This window comes from Lissotriton vulgaris, chromosome 5, assembly GCF_964263255.1.
Source record: "Lissotriton vulgaris chromosome 5, aLisVul1.2, whole genome shotgun sequence".
NCBI lineage: Eukaryota > Metazoa > Chordata > Amphibia > Caudata > Salamandridae > Lissotriton > Lissotriton vulgaris.
This window is the reverse complement of record NC_141693.1, coordinates 1,139,560,626-1,139,586,481: the sequence shown is the minus strand read 5'-3', so window position 1 is coordinate 1,139,586,481 and position 25,856 is coordinate 1,139,560,626. Positions and strand designations below refer to the sequence as shown.

Here is a 25,856-nt window from a genome sequence, read left to right as displayed (position 1 = left end):
ATGTTGGAAGACTAATGAGCTTCATTGGGTTGATCTACGTACTATACCTAACCCGATATAATAGCTCGACACAAGGTCTGTTAAGGTGAAGATCTGCGCTACAGTTTAATTCTTCCTCTGTGATATCACATCACCTTTTGCAACTTTGTTGTTCAGGACCCTGATCCAGAAGAGAAACTTTGCGCGGAAGCCCAAACAGAAGAGGAAAAGGCAAAGCTGTACTTGGAGCTCCTTCCGGCCAGATCATTCTTGCATTCAAACACCAAGACTCTCCCAGGCCAAGCGGCATCAGACCCCTCTGGTCTGGACAAAATGACTAACTCGAGAGATGCAGATGGCCCTGGTGAAGATGTCTTCTTGCAACAGGGGAGAGAGCCGGTTGCATGTCTCCAGGAAAACACTGACCAGGTATCAATGCTTGTTTGTTCACTGTCTTTAGTGTGTAACACGGTACATGGCAACCTGTTGTGTGTTATTTCAGGTTCAAGGAAAGTGCTGGCCAGGTATCAATGCTTGTTTTTTCATTGTCATCATTGTGTCACATCGTTCATGGCCCCCTATTGGGTGTTATTTCAGGTTCAAGGTCTCCAGGGTTTCTGTCCACCTGGAACGCACTTAAACCACGCAAGGAATGTTATTCCTGTTATCCAAAGCTGAACTTCTATGTCTTGCATGCATTTATTAATCAACGTCTGCTTTGTCAAAAGAAGGGCGCCCAGACACGTTCCACGCTGATCTTCCTTGCACCGACAGCCATCTTGAATTAATTGCTTTCGCCATAAGGGATGCCAATTTATGTGGTAGCTCCATCGGTGCTCAGGATGAATGTGCTATGCAGGAAAAATCGATATATACATGGACGTACAATAAACAGGATCATTAGCTTGTTTTAAATATTGGACATATTTAAAGGCAAGATTGGCGAATAGATCAGCTGCATAGAGCTAGTGAATGACTACACAGATAAAGGATAGATGGATAGACTGAGATTCAGGAGATGTTCCATAGATGACAGAAACATAGATACATAAACACCCCAGGGGGATATAATGAACTGACTGAATCAATTGTTCTAAATAGAAGACCGGATGAATTAACATAAGCAGGTAAAATGATATGTAAAAAATGAATGCTCAATTTATATAAGAATAAATGTATATACATATATTTGAAAAGCCAATACATCTCACCTTTGAAAGGCGATAGGCAAACTTTTAGCTTTGGCAATGCTTATTCCTTTGCTAAACCTCATGGGCAAACATAGAAAATCTAAAAATGGTCTTTGCCAGTACATTAGAGCATCAACAAAAAACCCAAAATGGCTGGTCCAAGCAAAATGACCTATACATGCGCATTTGTCACCATGCATACGCTCATATGTAATGGTGCTGTAGTAGGCGTTTATTTTTGTATACTTAATTTACGGATTCCAGATGGTGGATGACCTTTACGGAGATGTAAATTGAAACAAAAATCAAAGAAATTTGCAAAAGTGCATTACAGAGAAGGGAGTGGAATCGTAGCAAATTTCAGCTGCCAGGCCCTCTGAAAAATAGATTTTTTTAAACATGTCATAGGAGATAACAGAAATAGAGGAGTGTGGTTTGAGGGAAGCAAGTCAATACCACCAAGTGGTAGGTAGTGAATGTGAGGAGGGAGGGGTGGAGGAGTAATGAAGACCCTAGGGTGGCGGCGGAGTGTAAAAAAACTAAAATGGAGGACTGCAAAGCGAGGGGAGGAATATGAAGAGCATGATCGGCGAGTATGAGAGGGAGGAAACAGCAGATGTGGTAGAGAGCCAGAAATCACTTGCACTCGTGTTATGCTGAAAGAAAAAGAAAGCAGTTTGTTATTGTGAACCGTGTAAGAATATAAGTAATCCAATAAAAGAAATGGTAAAGATGCTATGACCCAGCGGAGGGGCAAATAAAGAAGAACACAACAGTGCAGATGCTCTGCAGTGTGGCTAATAAGCTTTCTCAAATTAGTTTTAGCCACACTGCAAAGCGTCCTTGCGGCTGTAAAACATGGCTACAAAGCATTGTCAAAGCCAATAGCTTTCATAGGAAGACCCACTGGCTTTGCAAGTGCTTGTTTGAATTAGAGACATAAAAACAGGCTACTCCATGAGTCGGAGTGTTCAAAAGGAGCAGTGTAAGTATATGTTAATAGCTCTTTGCTGAGACAGTCCCCAGGCCCCGTGAACTAGAACAACGTGTATAGGATGTGAAAGACCTATGCAAGCAGCACTACCACACTAGTGTGAATAGTGGATAGAAGCCGACCGGTGAAAGGCATCATGAAAGGGCTAGTAATACAAATGTAGCCTGATAGGCAGGGGTTCGTGGTTGGCTTTACAAGTGAAACTCAAAACGATACGAAAAGAAAAGTACATAAAACTCGTAATGAGCTTCAAAATGGTGAGAAACACAAAAAACAGGGCGATATAAACAAATAATTGTCCGTTTAAAGGACACTTACAAAACAGCACTAAACAATTTCCTTTTAACATTTAACGCAATATGTTCTATTTCAACTAGCAACAGCGAGAAGGGGTAGGTGGGAGGGTAAAAAGCACCAGGCACAATGAGCAGTACCTCATCACAGCATGAGCAGCGGACCGCCACTAATTAAATGGAATCAACTTGTTCTGGTCCAAGCTCCAGGAAAGGAAAGGAATGGATGTGACAGCTTAGGCTGTGGTGGCCAATATAGAGGTCCCAAAGAGGAGTGACAAAGAAACCCACGAATGGTAAGTAATGGGCGGGCCGCAAGCCCCTTCTTATATACAATAGTTTTGCAAGCAGGAGCCCAAGCAGCCAATGCGCTGTCACAGGCTCAACATAAAGAATCAGTGCATAAGAAATAACCAAATGAGATCAACAAGAAAGCCAACCTCTGATGAGCAATGGACTGACCCTCAGCACATTCTATGTATTGTATTATGCGCAGGGGTCTTCAATAATAAATAACTTAAGGCTCCCGTAGGCAACACCTATAAATGTGTCATTTTCAAGGCATGCACATGCTACAGGGTACAAAGGGGGGAGAAAACGTATATATTTCATTAACAGTAAGGCTTGTCATTAGGAGTGCCCTACAGGGAATCGCTTATGTGCCTTTGGAGCGATTTGCAATGCTTGAAGAAATGGCGGTAGATTATTATGAGGTGGGGGGGGGATTTTTTTTAACGAAAAATCGAGAACGGAGGTTTCTAGTAAATGAGAAAAGAAGAATAAATAGTGGTAAATGACGTATTTAATAAAATTGTGTTAAAAATCCGTTCCTCAGCAGTGCACAGGAAACGGTGTATGTTATTGTGCTGCATCCATTCCTTTGCACCTCGTATAGAAAATAAAAATAAGAAGAGGTAATGGACACACGTTTGCAAACCGGTGAGAACTTCCAATACACACACGCAAGAGAAAAACTAACCAATATGAGTCTTGACATAATCGCCCTGTCTTGCCTTTGTGGCTTTCTGGGACTCCTTATAATGTAAGGTGCTAAAGAACAAGCCGTCGATGGTGCTGGTAGTTTGATGCCCCTACTAGCCAAACGAGTCCCTTATCATACGGGGCCATTGGGCAGCTATGTGCATGGGGCAATAGAATGAGCAGTTAAATAGTTCAAGCTGCAAAGTACTGTTGGCTATAAAACTGAGACTGGTTGACAGTATTACACATGAGGCCAGTGGCAGATAATGCAGTGCTTAATTTGTAAAAGAAAAAGTGCAAGGGCCCACATTTTTTATCAGAAGCCCACAGCTGGCGCTTTCGAATGTGGGGTACCAAATACTGAGGCTGCGTTATCTTGATTCTACCTTCTGCCTCTTTAATCCACCACAAGACCCCCCAAGGCTATTTATTTCACTCTTGCAGGTTCCCGTTTTCTCCTTTTGTTACAGCTTTCCAGTCTGTCTCTTCCTTCTTCTTATATGTGTTTCTGTCTCTTGCTCTGGGTCAAAGTTTGATGCGGAAATATCTGTGCTGGTCTCCAGAATCGAGTGCCGGTGGGCCCCACCTGCAACCACTGGCTCAAATTAAGCACGGGTGAGACTTGTATACCAACACCATGGCCAGTGGCATAGCTAGCCCTTGTATAGTCCCTGCTTTGCTGCCGACGGCAGGCGCATCGAAGAGCGGGGGGGGGGGGGGTGCTGTGCTTGTGATTCCTGTGACCTCCACAGATAAGAACAGGGGGGAGGCCTCTTCCTCCAAAACTCGTGCCACACGGTGTGAACCACTCATCTCCCACCACCCTTGCCACGCAACTGACCATGGCACAAGTGACAAAGTGGCGGAAGTTAATTCAAATCATGGTTTGAGACACCCCTCCACATAAAACAAAATGAAAAATATTTTATTTAAATAATATAGGTCTTTCACAAGAGAAAGCACATTGTGCTATTTGGTAACCAGAAAATCAATAGCTTCTGTGCTGTGAATACGAAATAGTCATTTCTTTAGGAAAAAGATATCGGTGATAAAAGAGCTGGACGGTGCTAGTCTGAGTGTCATAAGAATGAGTGCTGCAGGGTTGTTGGTAATAGGAACACCATTGGGAAGTTCCAACAGATGCTCCATGGCTGTATATAAGAATGATAATAATTTGCTTTTATACAGCACTTAATTCTACATTTGTTTTGACCTGTTGAAGCCCTGCAAAATCTAGGTTTTATAATGATGATGCTCAGTTTTGCAGTTCTGTTTGTACCCAAAAAGCACAATGCAGTGTGAAAAAAGTGTGTCACTGAGTGTTGCTTTCATTGGTTTAATTGAGAAAACCAAAGAGCTACAGTGAGGTAGACGGTTTACCATAAAAGTGAGAGGGAAGCGATAAATGATTAAGGGCAGGGGTTGGAAATGTAAAGTGGAAGCAGCACACTGGGAGGGAGCAAGGAAGCACATACTTTCTCATTTATTGCTCAAATAAAACAAAACAGAGGTTCGCTGAATGCAAGCAGTAGAAGGATACGAGGCATCCAATCATCATCAAAATACTTTATTCGGTATACAGCAATAAAAGTACAATACAATAAAAATCAGTGTTTAAAACCTAATACAAAAATATCTCTACAATCCATACGAAATATTAACAGGTAGCTATGAATTCATCTCAAATCATAAAGATAAAAAGCCTTATTATAAATGGGAGATCTGGGGTTCCTGGACGGTTACATTAAGATCCTTCAGGATTGGGGGAAAGGGTATCAGTCAAACAAAGTGCAAAGTGAACCCTCCTCCAACATGATTGCTAGTGCAAACAATTAACAACAAATGTCATCATCCAACATCTTTTGTGTTTCTGAGTCTTGCGGCCATTCTTAAAAGTTGCCAGTGCAAAAGAGTGTTAAGGCCTCTGCGGAAAGTTTTAGAAACAACAGGGCCACCTTTGCCTGTTTAAACCCAGCATCCTTTAAAATACCTTTTAAAAAATAACTTCCTGGGGTAAGCGTAGTAGGGGCATAACAAAACAAAGTGGAGAGTGTCCTGAGGAGACTTTTGGTTGCAGCCGCAAGGACCCCTTAACTCAATCGATGCTATGTAGCCCAATGGATCCCCCAGTGTATGATGCAATTGATTCATCCTAAATCTGGTCATTATAAAACTGTCCTGAGCATTATAAAAATAGGACAAATCTAGTTCCATTCCTATGCTGGGTTTGGCCAGAAGGTGTGCTCTAACCGAGGGTTTGACCAACTCCCTGTCCTCCCTCGTAGAGGTCATTTTCTGTAGAAATTCCGTCTTAATGAGGGCCTTGTTCCTAGCTAGCAGTTTTGTCGGGTGATTAAAATAATCAGCATGGCCCAGGCCTGACAGGGTTTCCCTCACATATTTGAGCCAGGGAATGTTCCGCCCATGCTCCTGAGCGATGCAATCCAATAATATCTGCTGGCTTAAGACCGCTTCGGGGTTTGTCCATATTTTAAGCCAACAGGTAATAGGTTTCAGTTGGATCCTGTCTCTAATATAAGTGAGGCCCAATTCTTCATGAATCGAATGGGAAGATGTGCTCTGGGGGACCCTAAGTAACCGCCGTAGGAGTTTGTTTTCTTTAATTTGGATCCTCAGGAGGTCCATGAAGCCCCAAACCACACTGCCATATAATGTTTTAGCCATACAAATTTCAAGAGAGGGATAAGTGCACAGCTCCTACTATTGGGGTTTCTACAATTATTTTTTATCCGTTATGGGTGCTCCGTAGGTGGCGGCCAACATCCCTGGGCGCCTGATTAATGAATCCGCATTTGTGTCTTTAATGGGGCATTAAAGACATCCCTTTGGGCACACCTAGTTCTCCTCAATATGCAAAAGAGGATTCCACACTCTTTATTCCTTTGTTTCTGTATATGTTTTTAATTTTCTTATTGTTCCACTTTTATTTCACGTGATTTACGTAAACATTATGATAATTTTCAATCTTTTAGTCATGTTCACATCAGCGACAGAGTTACATTTCAATCCAATGCATTTCGGGCGTATCCATGTCGCCCTTCATCAGGGAGTCAACACTATAAACAAAATATAATAACCATGAGTCGATGTGTGATGTGTATGTGTCGTATTCAACTAAACCAAATTACCATCTACACCAGTATGTGTCTTATCTGCTTCACCTCCTTGACCTTATAGACCTGTGACTCCCTAGTCCAATACTGTCTTAAGTAGATGCCACTTACGTGTCGCTGTATTCCAACTTGAAATAAATCACTGTAACAAAGAAATCAATATAACAAAAAGTCAATAAAGCCTATAAGGAACCCAGCATGGTTTAACGCTTTTCTCAACCACTAAACTTCCATAACTTCCTGTTTGTGAAACTGACCTGATAAGTAATATGTCGGTGTCTTATCTCGTTCTTCACCAAGTTAAACAATCTCCTCCATTCGGATCGTTCGTCAGGGTTACTAACAATCCGCTCTCCTATAGGCTGAAGTTCCGATCATGTGATCACGGAACTAAACAAAATACTCGGCTTTAAAATATTGGCGTATGCCAGGCAATGTATCTATCTCATCTCATTATTCTTGCCATCATCTTCAAAAGAACAAACCACTCGCGAATCCTAAAAATAACTAAATACAACCAAAGCTTAACTCTGCCAATTTCTGAAAAAAATATTTTTTTTTAAAAAAAAATTCACATGGGAACCGAACCCCCTCATTCTCCAAGTTGAGAGAATCAACGATAGTACCGGTGTGTGCTATGGTGTTTGTGATGTAAAACAAGTATACAGTGGTTACACAGTGAATGCGTGATAGACTCATGATTCAACAAAACAATAAATTGTGTTCAATTAACTACGCAGGTTTCCTTTCCAGAACCAGGGGACAACAAAAGCTTCCAGTCTTTTTATAGGTAACATGACAGTTCACTACGTTCATTGAGCCCATTCGGGCTCTGGGTGCCAAGTTTATGTATCCAAAAGTTCTCTCGCTGCAGCATGAATTTATTGTTTTGTTGAATCATGAGTCTATCACGCATTCACTGTGTAACCACTGTATACTTGTTTTACATCACAAACACCATAGCACTCCGGTACTATCGTTGATTCTCTCAACTTGGAGAATGAGGGGGTTTGGTTCCCATGTGAATTTTTTTTGAAACAAATATTTTTTTTTAGAAATTGGCAGAGTGAAGCTTTGGTTGTATTTAGTTATTTTTAGGATTCGCAAGTGGTTTGTTCTTTTGAAGATGATGGCAAGAATAATGAGATGAGATAGATACATTACCTGGCATACGCCAATATTTTAAAGCCGAGTATTTTGTTTAGTTCCGTGATCACATGATCGGAACTTCAGCCTATAGGAGAGCGGATTGTTAGTAACCCTGACGAACGATCCGAATGGAGGAGATTGTTTAACTTGGTGAAGAACGAGATGAGACGCCGGCATATTACTTATCAGGTCAGTTTCACAAACAGGAAGTTATGGAAGTTTAGCGGTTGAGAAACGCTTTAAACCATGCTGGGTTCCTTATAGGCTTTATTGACTTTTTGTTGTATTGATTTCTTTGTTACAGTGATTTATTTCAAGTTTGAATACGGCGACACGTAAGTGGCATCTACTTAAGACAGTATTGGGCTAGGGAGTCACAGGTATATAAGGTCAAGGAGGTGAAGCAGATAAGACACACATTGGTGTAGATGGTAATTTGGTTTAGTTGAACACGACACACACAGATCCCACATCGACTCATGGTTATTATATTTTGTTTATAGTGTTGACTCCCTGATGAAGGGCGACATGGATACGCCCGAAATGCATTGGATTGAAATGTAACTCTGTCGCTGATGTGAACATGACTAAAGATTGAAAATGATCATAATGTTTACGTAAATCACGTGAAATAAAAATGGAACAATAAGAAAAATAAAAACATATACAGAAACAAAGGAATAAAGAGTGTGGAATCCTCTTTTGCATATTGAAGAGAACTAGGTGTGCCCAAAGGGATGTCTTTAATGCCCCATTAAAGACACGAATGCGGATTAGCCATACAAATGGCATTATACAGGTTCAAGATTTGTTCCGGTGAGCAGCGACCCAACCTGTGTGCAAAATTCATAATGACCCCAGTAGAACTAGTTAGGGTTCTGCATTTCTCATCTGCCAATACCTTAAAACGAATATGACTGTCAAATAAAATTCCCAGATAAGAAAATGCCTGCACTTTTTCCAAACAGTGGGTACCGATCCTGTAGTTAAATTTCCTACATGGTCTTTCCCCATCTCCATGATATAAGACTTGGAAAGATTGGCAAACAAGACCAGGTTCTCCATGAAGTTGACAAAGCCATCTATAAGATGCTGGAGACCCCGTGCAGTGCGTGCCAGGAGCACTTCGTCATCTGCATAAAGCAGGACCGGGATTCCTCTTCTTCCTATCCTCGGGGAGTCCACCCCTAGTGCTCCAAGCGCCTTATCTAAGCCAATAATATATAAGGTAAATAAAAAGGGCACCAGGATACAACCCTGTCTCACTCCTCTAGAGCATAGGAAGGGATTGGTGATGTCTCCCTCCTCATTAAATCTGACCTGGGCTGAGGTATACTGGTGCAGGGTACTTACAATATTGACCAGGCCTGGGTCAACACCCATGTTCCCCATCGACTCCCACAGCCCGGTCAAAAGCTGCTGTGAGGTCCATGAATGCCAAGTACACTGTCTCATCACTAGCGACGGTGTACTTGGCTACCAGAAGATCTAGATTGAGGCATTGGTCAGTGGTTGAGCGGCCCGGTCTAAAACTGTACTGGGTATCAGAGATGACAGCATGTTCATCCGCCCAATCCATTAACCGATTAGGAATAGCCCTGCCCAAGACTTTCGCTGTTACATCGATGAGAGAGAGAGATAGGTCTAGTACATTGTGGATTGTCCCTGTTACCATTTTTAAAGATCGGCACAATTACTGCGGTTGACCAGGATGGTGGCATACCTGATTCCACTGCTGTATTTATCACTCTAGTTAAAATAGGAGCCCACAGTTCTACCTGACTCAGAAAAAGGTCCGGGGGAATCCCATCAGGACCGGGGCTTGTTCCGAGTCAGGACTGCACTTGGATTCCCTTCCACTTCCCTTCCCCTGCCGGTGGTACTAAATCGTTGTTACTACCATGGTTGTACAGCTCTTGAAAGTGCTCCACCCAGGCCTCAGGCAAGACATGACATACAAGCTTGGGTTTATTGAAGTCCTGAAAGCAAGGTTCGTTTATTACTTCCCAGAAAGCTGATGTGTCCCTTAAGTCAGCCTCTTCCCATAAATTCTCCCATGCCTGTTGCTGCAGTGATGTTTTGCGGTGTTTTAATGTCTGTTTATACTGCCCCCTGCAAGTGGACACCACTATATTGTCTTTAGGGACAGTTTTTAGAGCTACCTTCAGTTCCCTCAGGTCACTGGAACATTGCAGATCGAACCACCTGGGGGTATCCTGTCCCTTTCTTGGCATTGTGCACCTAAGCAAGCCATTAATGCATTTGGCGAATCCCTCAAAAACAGTAATTAGGTCTTCCCCCTCTACTGATGGATCAAGACACTTCCAAACCAACTGGTCGCTCTCCTTGAGTAGCGCCCTGTAAAACATCTCACTGTTAACATTAGACCACCTCAGTCTCCTTCCTTGGTCGGTGGCTGAGATTGTGCCACCGAGCTGATTTCGGCGTGGGTGCTTAGCCTGATCAGGATCCCATACGGACAAGACCAAGGGGTTATGGTCACTGAAAGCACTAGATTCTATATTAAAACTTGTGATCCTGCACTTTAACGTGCTCGGGACAAAAATAAAATCAATAACAGTGCCCCTTCCCTTTAAAAGTTGGATTAATCTGATGGTCCGTGCCCACTCTAATCATATCCATAGTGTGTGTGAGGGCATTTGTACCCAGGAGCTTACTTAACTCACTTCCCTCCCTAGTATGTTCCATGTGCAGTCCCTGTTCCACTAGGCAAAAGGACCATTCCCGCTCACTGCTAATCAGGTGGGGGCACAAGTGGCAATTAAAATCTCCTAATAATACCATTTGAGCGCTCGGGCCCTAAGCGCATCAATTTCTGCAAGCCTGTGTTCCAACTCGACCAAACTAGCTAGGGTCTGTCCACCTGAAGTAGCGTTGTAAAAATTAATAAGGGTTAATTTTAGGCCCTTGGTCATAAAGCGTAACCCCTGTATGCAATCTGAGTCCCAAGCTAGGTCCTCCCATCTCCCCCACAGCCTCAGGGCCTCTTAGCTCGCCCTGATGGGGATTTGCGCGCTGGGACAAAATACGATTTGTAACCTTCCAGTGCTAATGCGCCAGAGTTATCCTCCCACGTTTCCTGCAGACAAATAATGCAAAATCTTTTTATGTAGACTAACCAGTCATGATTTTTTAGTTTGCTGGAAAGTCCTGCTACGTTCTAGGAAATTATGTCAAAGTTTCCCTTCCCTCCTTAGAGTGGGGTTTCGGGCCTACGACTAGTATGCGCTCTTGGAGATGCAAAGGGGGTGCGGGGGTATGTCTCTGGGCCTGAACTACTAAGGTCTCTGTGATCATTAAGGTATGTGGATACCTCAGCCGTCGGCATTGGCTATCCCTTGCTTATGTCCCTTAGGAGGCACCCCCTCCCGGCTAGCCCCGTGCCCTGGGAATGGCCCCCCAGTCAGTCAGTCCAGTTCATTTAGAGCAGAAGCGCTGTGGAGCGGTGCGTACCGATTAGCTGACGAAGCTAACCAGCCCTCCCCATTGAGCCTGAGTGGGTATCGCCTTGGGTGTTCGCCATTATTAAAAAGCAACGGGTCCCTGTAAAAGAAGCCGAGTGGGAGCATTCTAATACTTGTACCACCCTCCCCCTGATAGATCCCCTGCCGTTGGTTGGCAAGAAGGTCTCTTGCCAGCTGTGGATACCTAAGGTTTAGAATCACACAATTTCCCGGAAAAGCCTTCCTGCTTTTTCCAATCCAGGATACCCTTCTTGCCATGAGAACATGTCTGTGATGTGTGATGTTAAAGCCTACATTTTTAGCCAGCCAGTGAACTGCCTTGTTAATCAGGGAGCGCGCAGTTTCTTACCTCTCTTCGCTGCATTCCGGGATCCCTGTCAAGACCACGGTATAGGGGCTTGAAGCCGGTGGGAGATAGAGTACAGGTAGACCCATGGTATTTGAAGCATTGTCCACTATTGATGGTCCGGTTTCATTAAATTCTGTAGGTCCGCCCGCGGGGGGGGGTCTGGTTGCTATAGGAGTGATGGATCTATGCTCTAACCTCTCCTCCCTTGTCTGCCCATTGTCTATCCTTGTGCTTGATGGACCTGAAGCCTTACCCTTGTTGATTCCTTCTGTTGGGCCTATCTTTGCCACCTCCTTCCTACCAGTGGGCAGGTCACGCTCCTTGTTGTCCCCCCTTATGCTTTCTGGCGCGTGGACGTCCTTGGCAGGTGTGCTAATCTCATCGTCCCTGACCCCATTGGGCCCTGACCCCCTCTTCAATGAGGATGCAATGCTACCTTGTGTGAGTAAACTCGAGAGTTGCCCCTCAAACACATTCAGTCTCTCGTGCAAGGGCCCAAGCTGGGTGGTTGATATTATTTCTAGTTTGGACCATAATTCTCTATCCCTTTCCTGCCTCGTCTCTGTTTCCCTGCAGTTTTGACACTGAGCAGGGATTACAGGCACCCCTGCTTCACCAGCCCCCTCACTTTGGCTGCACCCCTCTGTCTGGACTTTTTCGATATGTGATGCCCCCTCTTCTTAGACAATTGTCTGGGGCCTTGACATCAGCCAGAGGGATGGCTGTAATTGGTGTGCCCTTGGCATGTAGAGCCTTTTTTGATCGGGTAACCACCTTCCGCCAATCCCTTGGAGTATTGATTTTGACTTGCGTATTTGGGGGTGTCACACTCATCTTCCCCTGATCCTACCAGGACAGGTGTCATAGAAATGGGACCAGTGGGACCCTCTATCTCGTGTATGGCAGTCTGGGGCTGGTTCCAATCTGCGTCAATAGACTGAGTGTCTTGTGGTGATAAACCCACCCCCTGTGGCAATGATGTAGTGTGAATTATAGCCTTTGTTGTATTATCAGTTACCATGTTGGATTGACCGGGCGGATCCCAGTAAGATGGGATGTACACCTAGCTATAAGACCCATAGAGGATCTCTTAAGTTCTATTAGCGTATCAAGGGAAAGTCAACTGAATTTCATGGTTTAAGAGAGACTCCGCCCTATTTAAAAAAGCATCCAGGGTCCCCTTTACCCCCCCCCTCACCACCGAGTTTACTGCCTTGCGTTTACTCATCTCAACAATGATAGATTTATAATGAACTCCGTATGACAGGAGACAGGAGAAGGGCCGCTTAAGGGCACAAAAAATGAGTACCTTACAGAGTTTCTGCAATATCTCAATCCAGTGTCCCTCGTGGATTTCAGGGTCCGTAAAATCATGGAGTAGCTCTTTGACCGCCTCCTGGCATTTGGTGGTGTGATGCAAGGCTGTTCGGTGATGCTACCCGGGCCCCGCCCCGATTAAAAATAAGTGAGAATTAAGGGGGCTGGCCCAGGCCTCTTCCGGTCCCTGACGGGCGCGAACGGGCACGCCCTTGGCCCGGGCTTGGCCCGGGCACACCTACGCGCGTCCCGCACCGCGGGAGCCCGAGCGTACTTTTAGGCGCCTCCTGGCGCTGTCTGCTGGCGTGCGTGCTGCAGGGGGTGCTGGGAGGTGTAGTTTCCCTCCACTCTGGCGTCCGTCCACAAGAAAATGGCCCCAGTAACTCTCTGCGGTGACGGCTCCTGCACCAGCGGTAAAATCAGGTAGGAAAGTTACTCTTGGCAGTGGTGGCAAGTTCAGAATGAGCTCCAATCAAAAGGATAGTAAAAAAGCTGTGCTACCTGGGAGGGACAAAAGCAAGAAGAGGAAGGAAATCCATTGAATAAGAAGCAAATAAATGAGCGACAATAAAGCTTTCAAATGGTAAGCAGTGGGCTGGCTCTATGCCCATTGTATGTATGTATGTATATGGTATTTCTATAGCACAAACCTAGCCAAAAGGTAGTGGAGCGCTGCACACGGTCAAAGTCAAGTATAAAGTCAGCCAGTAGTAGAAGAGGAAGCTGGAAAACTAAGATTTTTGTATGGTTTCTAAGAGGTCTTCCACAAACAAATGGCTAAAATCAATCTGTAGACCTGACCCAATATGAAGAAACATATAAGAATATGTATACTGTCATTCTGAACCATTCTAACATTCATTACCACATGTACATGGATGACATGCAACTTTACTTGAAAATCTCCTCTCCGGATGACATTAAAACTTTAAATGAGGCTCTCACAAACTCAACAATGGTTAGCCCAGACCATCTTTTTTTGAATACTCTCAAAACTGAATTCCTGCTGATTGCCCCCCACAACCACTCTGCACCTACCCTGGATGACTGAAACAACTCACAGCCCTAAACTGCACCCCTCACGTGATTGACTCCACTAAATCGTTGGGCATTACCCTGGACAAATACAGTAATATGCAAGGTCACATCAGTGCTACTATTAGAGCTGCCAACTTTAACCTTAATACCCTTAGGAAAATCAAGCCTTTTCTTCCGCCTGAAGACATTCGGCCTGCAGTACAATCCCTGGTGATCTCGCAACTGGAATATGGTCTGGTGACCCTTGCGGGGCTTCTTAAAGTGAGCTTGGAACTTCTCAGAGCCACTCTCAATGCATCGTCCAGGCTCATCAAAGGCTCCAAAAAACACAATCACATTACACCTGACTTTTTGCAACCTAACTGGCTGTCTGTTGATGCGAGGATACGTTTTAAAGTAGCTTGCCTAAAGCATAAAGCTTTGCATTACAACACTCCACCCTATCTGGCGAACAAGCGCTTTCTTTGTGGCTCGGTCGGAACTTAAGAAGTACGTCCACCCTACTTTTGAAACCTCAAAAATTCAAAAAGAAAAGTATGTACAAACGTGCCTTCTCCGGTCTTGCTCCTAGAATTTGGAACGCTCTTCCTACTGAGATTAGAGCCAATACTTCCACTGCCTCTTTCAAGAAACAGGCCAAATGGCTTTTCCTATGTGAACATTAACTGCATCTACTTGTTCTCTTTCTCAATTCACCCTGTAACAGATTTGTCAATTTTTCGAACATGTTCTCGGTTTATTTTATGCTAGTTTGGTAAATTGTTATTTTATGCTAGGGCCCCTCTGAAACTATAGTAGCTAGGCAGACTACAGATTTGTCATTTATTTGACTATGTTGTTCCGAGTCACTTTGATTGTTCTGCTGAATGTTACAGTAATTCCTTTGGATTCTTTGGCTCATTTGAAAGGGAACCAGCCGGCCCACTACCTGGTCCCTGACCTTGATTGTTGACCTCCATTGTAATGAGTTTATTCATGGTTCCGCCTCTATGTACAGAACTCTGATACCTGCAAGGGACATTTCGCGCTTTACAAAACTTTTCAAAGAAACTTAAAAAGGGTGATTTATAAAAAAGCAAGATAAATATACACATCAATATACTGAATATACTGAACGGACATCTGAAAAGGTATAATAGACAGGTGGGTTTGTGGAATAGATAGATTGATTTATAGACTAATTGAAAAACAATACAAAATAGACAAATGGGTAAATCAAGTACCTTCTCTCTTGCATAGTAATAAACATGATATGAGTGATGATGCTGAAAGACCTGCTCTCATCAAAATGTAGCCCTGTTACTAATACATCGATTTTGAAATCATTTATGTAATAGGATATACCAGCATGTTTCAGGGTTCTTCCAGATGATCACCACAACTCTTGGCACATCTGTTTCTCTTCCTCAGAAATCTCCAGCGATGACAAATTGTGACGCGCACTTAATGCGACCCATGGTTAAAATCCAAGCCCAGCAGCAGAATATCTCTTTCCCCCAGAGTAACCCTGAGAGGAAGCTACTATCAGCCGCAGCCTTCACCAGCCCACAGCTTCAACAGGTTAATAAGGAGAGAACAGAGAAGATGAAGGTCACCAATGCAGGTAAGTCTGACCCACAGTGGTTAGTAGTGCAGAAGAATCTGACCCACTGCAGTCATTGGTACACCTGGAGCCAGAGGTGAGTCTAACTGCACAGGATGACTGATGCGGGCGAGTCTGCCACACAGGCTCATCAGCACATCAGTCAGGGGGTGCCAGCAGAAGTGAGTCTAACGCTCCAGGGTCACGGGTACAAGTAAGCCGGACTCATCTTGGATAATAAAACAGTCCGTTTTGAAACACTAGGCTTGCACAGACATGTGAGTCTGGCACACTGGGTTCACTGGAATAGGAACCAGTTTCATCTGTGCACATATGGCTAACACAGAGGGCATCAGTACCGAGAAGTAAGTAATACTATAGCTCATGGCACTTCAATATTACTCACGGGAACGGGACTGGAAGCCTGCATGAGAGTAGGGCAGGGGAGGGGGTCTTTATTAGCTTTGCTGCAAGTACTTGGTTTTTCAATCTTGTTGCTCTGGGGAATTACTGATGGACCACCAGAGATGAATTCACCAGGCCCTTGGGTAGGGAAGAACAGTCTACTAGTGAGTATGGGGTGACTGAGGGGCCATCACACAAGTTCAACAGTCCCAGAATCTTAAATTGAGGTACATTTGACTCGTTGCCTGACCTCCAACTGATGAGGTAGGGAAGGTCTTTCTCTGTCCTTATCCATATATCCGGCAACCAAGAGGCGGGAAAGAGTGCCCAGTGCCCATGTTAGTGATCCTGCACTTGCTTTATATATGAGCAGCAGTGGTGGCCGGCACAGGTAAGAGACATGGGGCCGGGCCAAGTCGACAGATGATGGGATAGATACAATTAAATAAAAATAAAAAATTAGAACACTTACCTTTAGCTCACCACATCTGCGGCGGGGCAAGGTAAGTGTTTTTTTTTTCTTTCATTTTACCTATCACGTCATTTGTTGACTTCACCCCCAACCCGCTCCACTGTGCTTACCTGTGCCGGCCTCCACTGATGAGCAGACATTGTTCATAATGGAAATCAATGTACACCACTTAATTCTCCCGGTCTGAGCAGTTCCTCTTCACAGGACCAGAAGTCTCAATAGCATTACTTTGCCCACCAATTAGCTAATTTGCTGTAAGCTATAGGGTTCCACTTGCTTTGTTGCTTTTGGGATATCTAAAGACGTCTGGGTCTATGGACTGGTAAAATATTTTTGTTGCACTTTGCATCAGCTAATCGGAACCTTCCTTAGGAAAATATTTAATGAATAAAAAATCTCCTTGGGATTTTGAATTGTAAATCTTCTACAGCCAACCATCAGGGGCTTTACAGCACCTGGGTTTTGCATGGCTAGTTTTTGTTTTGGTATCTAGGAAAAGCAATTGTATAATAATCTATGACTGCCTTTACGAATTGAATACAATTAGTTCAGCAGAAACTGCCGCCCACTTGAGTGTGAAGGAGTTTTAAATGAGACCTCTTAAAATCACTGATTAGTCTTTCCAAAAATTTGAAAAGAAGCTTCAGAGGAAGTAGCTTAATTAGTTCCCACAAATATTTGCCTACTTCATTCCTTTTAACGGCACATTTATTTTATTTATGCAGCATTCACCCTAAGACTGTTAATTTTCTCTCTTTTCTACACCTGAGCATTCACCCTTGTTTCTCAGTGTGACTTCCTGTTATACGTTCTCAGCTGTCACTCGGTTGTTTCTTGTATTCTGAGACAGTGGCAAACCTACCATAACAAAATATGCACACCTTAGGTTCATATGAGGTGGTCATGACTGTGGCATCAAATAATGATTCCATCCTTGGTGTGTTTAATGGCACTCAGATAGAAGCCAAAACCAACCGAAGACACAAAGCATTTGTTGTAAAGTGGAGCATTGGACATTTCAAAATAGTGATGTCCAGCTACTTGTAGTTCTGATCATTAGGATATCTCATAAATGAAATATCTTGCATTCAGTAGGTCTATTTAAATTTGGAGATGCTAACCAAAGGTCATTTTGCATATATGCATGAATGTGCTTTAATATACTGTGAACCTAGCATAAAGGCAGCAGAGCCAAGTACAAAGTTGACTATGAAAGTTAGTAGAAACAAATTAGAGACACTGAGAAAAGAAAAACACTGATTCATCAAATACTCCCAAAGTGGAAGACACCAGATGTGTGATAGTTGGAGTATAAAGTAATGCAGAGGTTAGGTTAATACAGAAAGTGGGTAGGTACCATTTTAATTGAAACTGTACCAGTTGTCTTAGAGCAGTGTGTCCCAAACTGTGGGTCGTGAGCAGATTTTTGGTAGGTAGTGAAAGACCAAGCAGTAAATATAGATGCCTTTAAATTCTGTATCTTCTCACATTTGCTGTGCTTCAAAGACAGAGGTCAGGGTATGTCTTCTGACAAATTGCTGCTTATTTTGTTTAACATGGAAATTGGTGTTTACAAACTCCTCTTGCTTTGCAGTCAGAGAAACAAAAGTGAAATGAATTATGTGATAAACTTGCTGGGTACAGAGAGTGTGAAAGAAAAGGCTGTGGATGTCATTTTTGTAACACATAACAAAATGTAAAAACCTGTAAATGAATTGTACACATTCAGCAGTTAGGAAAGCAAAATATTATGCTAATTGTTTTGTTATTCTGAAGTGTGATGGAAACAATGTTAGTATCAAAACTTATCAAGATACTTTACTTAATGATGCACAAATTACAAATGTTCACTGAAATCAGATTTCCACACATTATCATTTGTGTGTAAAATAGTTTTATCAGTAAACCTGTATGTCGGTGCAAATTTAAAGGCCATTTCAATGGAAAATGTGCTGTTTATAAAGGCCAGTGCACTACCACATGATGCTTTAGTTACCCGCCTCATGTTCATTGAAGCTAGGTGGGACACAAACGTTTGTTGTGCTAAAAAGTGGGTTTGTGCTCCAAAAACCCGGAGAAGCACTGTCTTAGAGTGTGTGGTAGTACATTTCATTGGAGAAGAGATATGTAGGTTGAACTGAATTATTGCAATATCAGTCCAGGTAAACATTTTATTTTGGTTAATATGATGAAGTTATGAGGGGCAAGAATTGCATCAGATATGTACCCAACAGTGTGGGTGATACAAAATCCACTGATCCCAGGTTTGATAACAAGCATCAGATTAAGGGACGGCGCTTGGTAATTTCTATACCATGCAGTTTATTCTAGGTATAGCATTCCTACATTAGAAGTGCTGAGGCACTCATAATAAGGCCTTTAGTGTTGTCCCTTTTGTGAGTTTTTTCATTTAGTAACTAGAAATACCTTTGTTTGCTCTTGGTGTACATTTCCGTATGTTTCAAGGTATTTCATGAGTCCAACACATCTTGCACACACAGTTTGCTGTTTTTGTCTTCTCATCTGGGGATATCTCCACTGGAGTGTTACAAGCTGGATCTCACACTGTTAAATTGGGATTTTCATCTCATGGTCATACTCATCTTTGTTTTTCCATCAGCCAAACTCTTCCATGTGAACAAGTTCCCATTCCAGTAAGAATAAACCAAAATGTCCACCACAGGTTTTAGACATGCTTTAAATAAGAGGCATACTTTACAAGCTCTTACCTTTCTTTTCCTATTTGACCCTTATGCTTGTCTTGCGCTTCTGTTAATATTTGCAGCCTCTGTGGAAAATAAACTGGGAAAGAACCGCATGGAGTTTGATGTCAAGCGTCTGAAGGAGGAGAAAGAGAAGCTTGAGAAGGAGAAGGAAGAACTCCGCTCTCAGTTGGCCCTTCTTCGGAAAGAGAGACGAGAGCTGAAGGAGACAATAGCAGGATGCAAAGGTGACAAACCAGCATATAATATTTAGTAACAGAAAGTTACTTGTGTTGATATTACATATAAATATAACCTCCAGCCACATCCACCTTGATTGGTATATGGATAATCGCATCACAGCGGTGATCACCACTGCGTAGCTATAGTTAGGTCTGAGTTTCCTTACGAAGAGTGTTTTTGTTTTACTAATAACTTTGGTGTGGTTTTTACAAATCTTCACAAAACATTTCAAAACAAAGGTTGAGAAAAAGGGAGGTCCAAAAACACTAGCCTGCCATACAAACTGCTTCTGCACATGGTCGAAAGCTATGCTAAGTGATGGAGTTAGGTGAATAGGATTAAAAAAAACAGACATTCACTGTAAAAAAAAACAACTTCGGTTTAATTGCAGTTCAAGTTAGGCATGGTAATACATTCTACTTTACATTAAAAGAAAACCTTAGAAATTCTCTGTAAAAAAATTAAAAGTTAAAGTGATGTCATAGTTAGGAATTGTTATAAAATATAAACTACAATTTTTAAACAAAACAAACACTGAAATTTACCATTTGTAGTTTACTGAGCTAACTGTAACTTGCGCCCCCACCAAGCACTGCTTAGGACCTCACATATTATATCCCTCATGGTATACTAAATGAATAACTTAATCTCCTTGTGCCTAAAAAAATAGTGTGGTCTTGTGTAATGTAACTGATACTCATGTAATGCGTTAATAAACAAAAGCGAAAACAAGAGCGCTTTAGAGAGAGAAATACGGCCAGGTAAAAAGGCCTGCAAGCATGCACTCCTATGAAATGCTTTAACTACAAGAAAAAGTAGCCCTGAAAGCACAAGCAGTGGAATGACAACAAGCAAAGAAGCACTACTTGGAGCCATGTACCAGGGAAGAGACAACCTCAAGTAAAGCCGGCAGGTGCTCACAAAGAGAATTAAGAAACTGAGTGATGTTTAGGCTAACCAATGGTAAGCAACGGGCAGGCTCTAACCACATTTCTCATACGTGACCTTGCATGCACTGTCTCTTGCAATACCTTGAAAGTATTTGATTGGAAACTCAAATTAAGGTGTGAACTGCAGATAGTGGAGAGAGATCGCTTGCCCTAATAAAGTGTAGGAGAGAAGTGTTCCCGGGACTATTCTTCAGGCTATTTTTATCCAGGAAGTCTCTTTGATTTTTTTTTTTATTTAGAAAGTGTACTTTGCATTAACATCACCAGGTATCTACCACCTTAAGGAGCTAACAGAAGTCCTGAAATATGTTAATGGGAGGCCATAGAATGTCTCCCAGTTGCTGGGCCTCTGACTAGAGAAGAAGGTTTAGTTCCGATATAAACATGATCATCTTTCTCTGAGGAGGGGTTATACTGGTATATCGAAATCATATGGCCAGTAAGCAGGCAGAGGAGCTCTTGTGTCATCTTGGCAAATCTCTTTTCTTTCCCTTCCAGAAAAAGAGGTGCTGTCCACCCTTGAAGAGAAGTTAAGGGAGATAGACGAGGAGAGCAAAGCAAAAGAGAACAGGAGAGTGGACCTGGAGCTGAGCATGATGGAGATAAAGGAGAACCTGCGGAAGGCTGAATCCGGCCCGGTCACCCTCGGGACTGCAGTAGACTCTGTCATCCTAGAAGGGACCAGTGCAAATGTAAGATCACAGGGCACACACAGGAGTTTGGGGTTTCCCTTTCCCATCACCCATTGATTCGTGTATGTGAGAATCGCACTCTAGATTTGTCGACTTTACATTGCTTCCGTGTGCATTAATTAGTTTACTCTGATAGAGTGGGCACTGATTGATTTACTCAATTGTAGTGTCAGTTGATCGATTCACTTCCACTGTGCATACATTCACTCAGCTGTAGTGTGTTTTGATGAATTGTGCTGTAGCCTACTATGATGAACTCAGCTGTATTGGACATTAATTGTGTGGTATGCATGTATTAATAGAGTGCATTAACGTGTGTTTTGATCCATTTAATGGTAGTGCACCAGTTCATTTACTCAACGAAAGTACACATTAACGTTTTTACTTAGCCACAGTGTGTATTCATTTATTGACCCTTGCAGTATGTTTTAAATGAGCCTTGTGGAGTGTATTGAGCGAGCTGTAGTGTGCATTTCTTGATTTGGTCGTAATGTTCATTGATCAGTTGACTATTGCAGTGTGAATCCATTGTTCCTTCTGCATTGTGCACAGGATTATTTCTGAAAGCATGTGTAGCTTGTATCAAATGAATGTCTCAGACATTGTGTGTACTGATTGCCGCGTTGCAATATATATATGGAATGATTCATCCATCTGTAGTGTGCAGTTATTGATTAATGTGTCTATTACATTTATTGGCTCACTCGAATGTTGGATTGACTCGGCTATACAGTGTAATGACTTACAGTATAATAACTGATTGACTTGCCTTAGTGTGCATTGATTTGTTTTCTCTTTGGAAAACAGAGGACAGACCTGTATCTCACGAGGGAACCGGAGTGTATATATCACAAACAGAGAAATGTTGCCTCTGGAGTTATTTGTAACTACATGTTTAAAGGATCATTCCCACTACTATAAGTTAAAGTGTACATCATCTATCCATTGAACTAAACTAGAAATATTATACTGTACATACTGTGGGAATATATAGTCCAACGAAAGATGGCAGTGCTCTGTGCCATTTAAACCCTGCTACATTTTGAGTAAATAATATTCTGAACTGAAACCACAGTGTTATTTGGTCAAACCAGTATGTCCTGGAGGACAGTAAGACTTTGAGGTACTGTTTGTATCCATTGGACAGTTTCATCATCATGGTTTTCTGGTTCAAACAGGGAGCAAGAGAGGGGTTTTGTGACCCATTAAGAATTGTAAATAGGAGGGGGTATCCTACTCTTATTTAGGTAGCGGAGTGGTGTTTATCATAGTTCTTGCGACTGTGATTGCGAACACAAATCATTGATCAGATACAAATACTGCACTCATTGAACTGTTGGAGTACAGGGAAAAGTTGGTTTGAGTTATGATGAACTGTGTTCAGTTTCCATTGAACGATTTTTTGGCAGGACATTGTATCAAGTTTGAGGTGTTTGTAATTTTCAGAGGTAAATATATGTTCACTTACTGCAGTAAAAGGTCTGGTGACTACAGCAATATGTAAACTGTGATATATCATTACAGCCAACTACTCAGGGCTACACTGATTGTTAAATTCACTTTCCTTCATAGCATTTGGATCAGGTCTGTAATGAGCATGGGTCCTTTCAATGGCTGGTATACCCCAAAATGCAACTGCTATGGTGTTATTAGAACACCCTCTCATGGTAGAATGTTGTAACGTAAACCGGGAAAAACATAAAGACAAATATTGGAAAGCTGGTGCGGGCGGAATCTATGGAAGCCAATATTGGCCATCTGCACTCCATTGTCTTCATTGCAGCCCTGAACCTGCCGATGTTCTAAACTGTGAAGAGGCTTGTTGGACTTGGCCGTCTCTGCTGGGTCATCCCCAAACGTTTTGCCTTCACCCTTCTGTTTTCTGAACCCATCGTTGTTGGCGTTTAGGACTCTGTGTACTTTATCACTGCTAACCAATGGTAAAGTGCTTGTGCTTTCTCCCTAAAACATTGTGAAATTGGCTTGCAACCAATTGGCACATTCAATTTAATTGCAATTTCCTGCTAAAGTGATACTACATGTACTCAGGTTCTATAAATTAAATGCTACTAGTGGGTCTGCAGCCCTACCTATCTAGTGCCTGCCATTGCCCAGATTGTGTATACAGTATTAAACTGCCATTTCAACCTTGCAAAATAAACTTCTTGCCATGCCTGAACCTCCCTTTACAATATATATGTCACCCCTATGGTAGGCCCTACACAGCCCAGAGGGCATGGTGCAGTGTATTGGAAAAGTTAGACATGCACTTTTAAGTTTTACAAGTCCTAGTTGTGAGAAACGTTTACATTCATTTTTCATTACAGCAAGGCTTGCCTCTCCTGTAGGATACAATTGGGTTGTAAAAGCATAATACATTTAATAAGTGATAACTGTTAATTGAGAGCAGTTGGGAATATTGAGTTTGGTGTCTAAAGAATTGCAATTTAAAACCTTTTTAATGGTAAAGTCAGATTTTAAGTCACAATTCTGTAAATGCCACTTTTAGAAAGTTAACAAAAGTTGGCATTTTCTTGACCCAACTGTTTGGTGCCTCTAACCTGGGTCACTAGGCTAGATGTAGCTGACAGTGGGTCTTTCTGTATTACTCCCAGACGGTGAGACAAAGAAGTATATTTGCTGGCATGATGGGCCATCTCTGACTTGATGAGGGGGAGGAGCTTTCACTTACCACACTTGCACATCACAAAATCTCTGCTCAGCACACTCGTAATGGGTTTTGACACTAGTCTTTTGTGACCACAGCCAAGCTGGGGCCAGGGTAGGGATGTAGGAAATTCCAAAAACCTCTGGGGTGGAAACCTTGAGAACCTCCTCCTACTTCAAAGTGGGCACCAGATCCAACTCTCCAACACTCCTCTGGACCTGTGGAAGACTCAGAAGGGTTGCTGTGCTGCTTAGCCAGAAGGTCTGCTACTCTTTTGTCCTGCTGCATGCGTGAAAGGATTGGACCTGCATCCTTGATCCCAAGACCACGAAAGTGACTCTAAGGGCTAGTTGACTTACCTCCTGATGACTCGGGGGACAGAAAAGGCTCCAACCATCTACAACCCAGCACCTGGACTATACTTGCTGTGAGTCTTGCCCCCCATGTGATGCCATCCCAGTCCTGGACCTTTGGAGGTGGGCCTGAAGGTGTTCTGCTAGCTCAGCTGTTGCCCTGTGAGCAGGACTGATGCAGCGCTGCGCCTCCTTGCAGCCACTTTGAAACAGCCGCTGCGCGACACATCGCCGACGCAGGACATCGTGTCGCAACTTCTTCTGAACCACCCCTGTGCATAGTGTCCTCGATGCAGGCCTTCACATTGTTAGCCAGTCAACCGCATCCATGGCAATGATGCAGGACTCCACATTCCAAGCAGCAACTTCTTCTGAGCCTCTAGTGCGCGATGCATTTTCAACCCAGAACTTTGCCTCTCAAGGCCGTAGTGGGCACCAGGCATTTCCCCAGTGGGCCCCTGGGTGCCGTAGCCGTTTTTGTTACAGTGCCATTTTTGCAGCGTAACTACAAAATCGGCACCTGTTACAAAATCCGCCAAAGAACTGGCCCTGGAAAACTGCTCGGCCTCTCCCAGGGGGGGCTGGCAGAGCTCTTTGCCAAGGCCAGTTTTGGTTCCCAGTCCGGCCTATGCCCTCATCAACGCCATCCTTGATGACAATGCAGGACTCTTTGTAGCCACACAGCTCCTTGGAACCACCACTGTGCGTCACACCCTCGACACAGGATCTCACAGCGCTCTGTAAACCAGGATTTTAGGTACTTTGTTCAGTGGGCCTATCTTGGTCCCCAAATTCACCCCATGCTCCATTGCAGTTGGCCAGAACTTGAGACTTTGTTCCCTTGTCCGGCTCTGCCAGATAACCACAGTTGGCGATTTGTGCTTTTAGGTTCTATTTTCACTTAAATGTTTCAAATAGCATACCTCTCATTCTACTAATTGGATTTTTGTCAGTTTGGTCTCAAATAAGTTATTTCATTTTTCAAATTTGGTGTAGGATTTTTCTTGTGTTGAGTATTCACTTTATTAATGTTTGAAGTTCTGTATAAATACCTTAATCATTGCCTCAAAATTAAACTGGACTACTTTTATTCCAAGCTACCAGAGGGTTAAAGTACAGGTTAATTTGGGATTTGCTCTGACTTCACCCAGACAGGAATTGTGGTTCCTTCTTGAGGGTTTCACCCCCCTCAACCAGTAACCCAATTTCCTACAAAGCCTAAATGTTTTGAATGTTATTGTTAAAGTAATCGTAATTATTCATTGAATGTTGTATTTTCTGCTGTAAATGATTGACTTAATCGCAATAACATTGTTGACTGACTTTGACATCTGGAAACTCGCTGGTTTATAAAAGAGCTAAGGATGCTTAATTGAGAGCTGAATAAATCATTTGACTTACCTATGATTTGTCTGACGAAACAAATGAATAGTGTATATGGGAGGGAATTGTGATACAACTCATCAAAACTGCACGCTCAATGATGTTGTAGTGAGCATAAAGTGTGACACAATTTTTATAAAGTCGCTATTCGTATCAGAAAACACCAAAGGTTATTAAAGTTGCAAGCTGTCTCTAGGCTCTTTTCATCCTAAGTCTTCACTAGTTTTTTTTGTGGAATTGTGTGGTTGTTTGATTGTTGCTGAGGCTCTTTCCTTATATCTTGTAAATAGCTGATGAACTCTTGTTTTAATGTCAGTGTATTAATCTGTGGTGTTTTTTCCACATGCAGGTAAAAATCTCTGGCAGTCCTGTTCATGCTTCTGACTGTTCACCTGTGAACTCAGCAACTGCTTTAAAAAACCGCCCAATGTCCATCATGACAGCAGGGAAAGGGACTGTAATGCAGAAAGCCAAGGTAAGGCCAGGCTCTCTTCATC

The 25,856-nt window shown here is 42.8% G+C and overlaps 1 protein-coding gene across 1 annotated transcript in view; it reads left to right on the top strand.

The window, feature by feature from the left end:
* The window catches only part of AFAP1L2 (actin filament associated protein 1 like 2), a 588,328-nt gene that overhangs the window by 545,041 nt on the left and 17,431 nt on the right, over positions 1-25,856 (top strand). Inside the window, exons 14-18 of the mRNA XM_086922880.1 lie at positions 157-408; positions 15,320-15,512; positions 19,154-19,318; positions 20,762-20,955; positions 25,709-25,834. Coding sequence (XP_086779006.1) covers positions 157-408; positions 15,320-15,512; positions 19,154-19,318; positions 20,762-20,955; positions 25,709-25,834 — 930 coding nt within the window. The remainder of the gene's footprint in view (positions 1-156; positions 409-15,319; positions 15,513-19,153; positions 19,319-20,761; positions 20,956-25,708; positions 25,835-25,856) is intronic.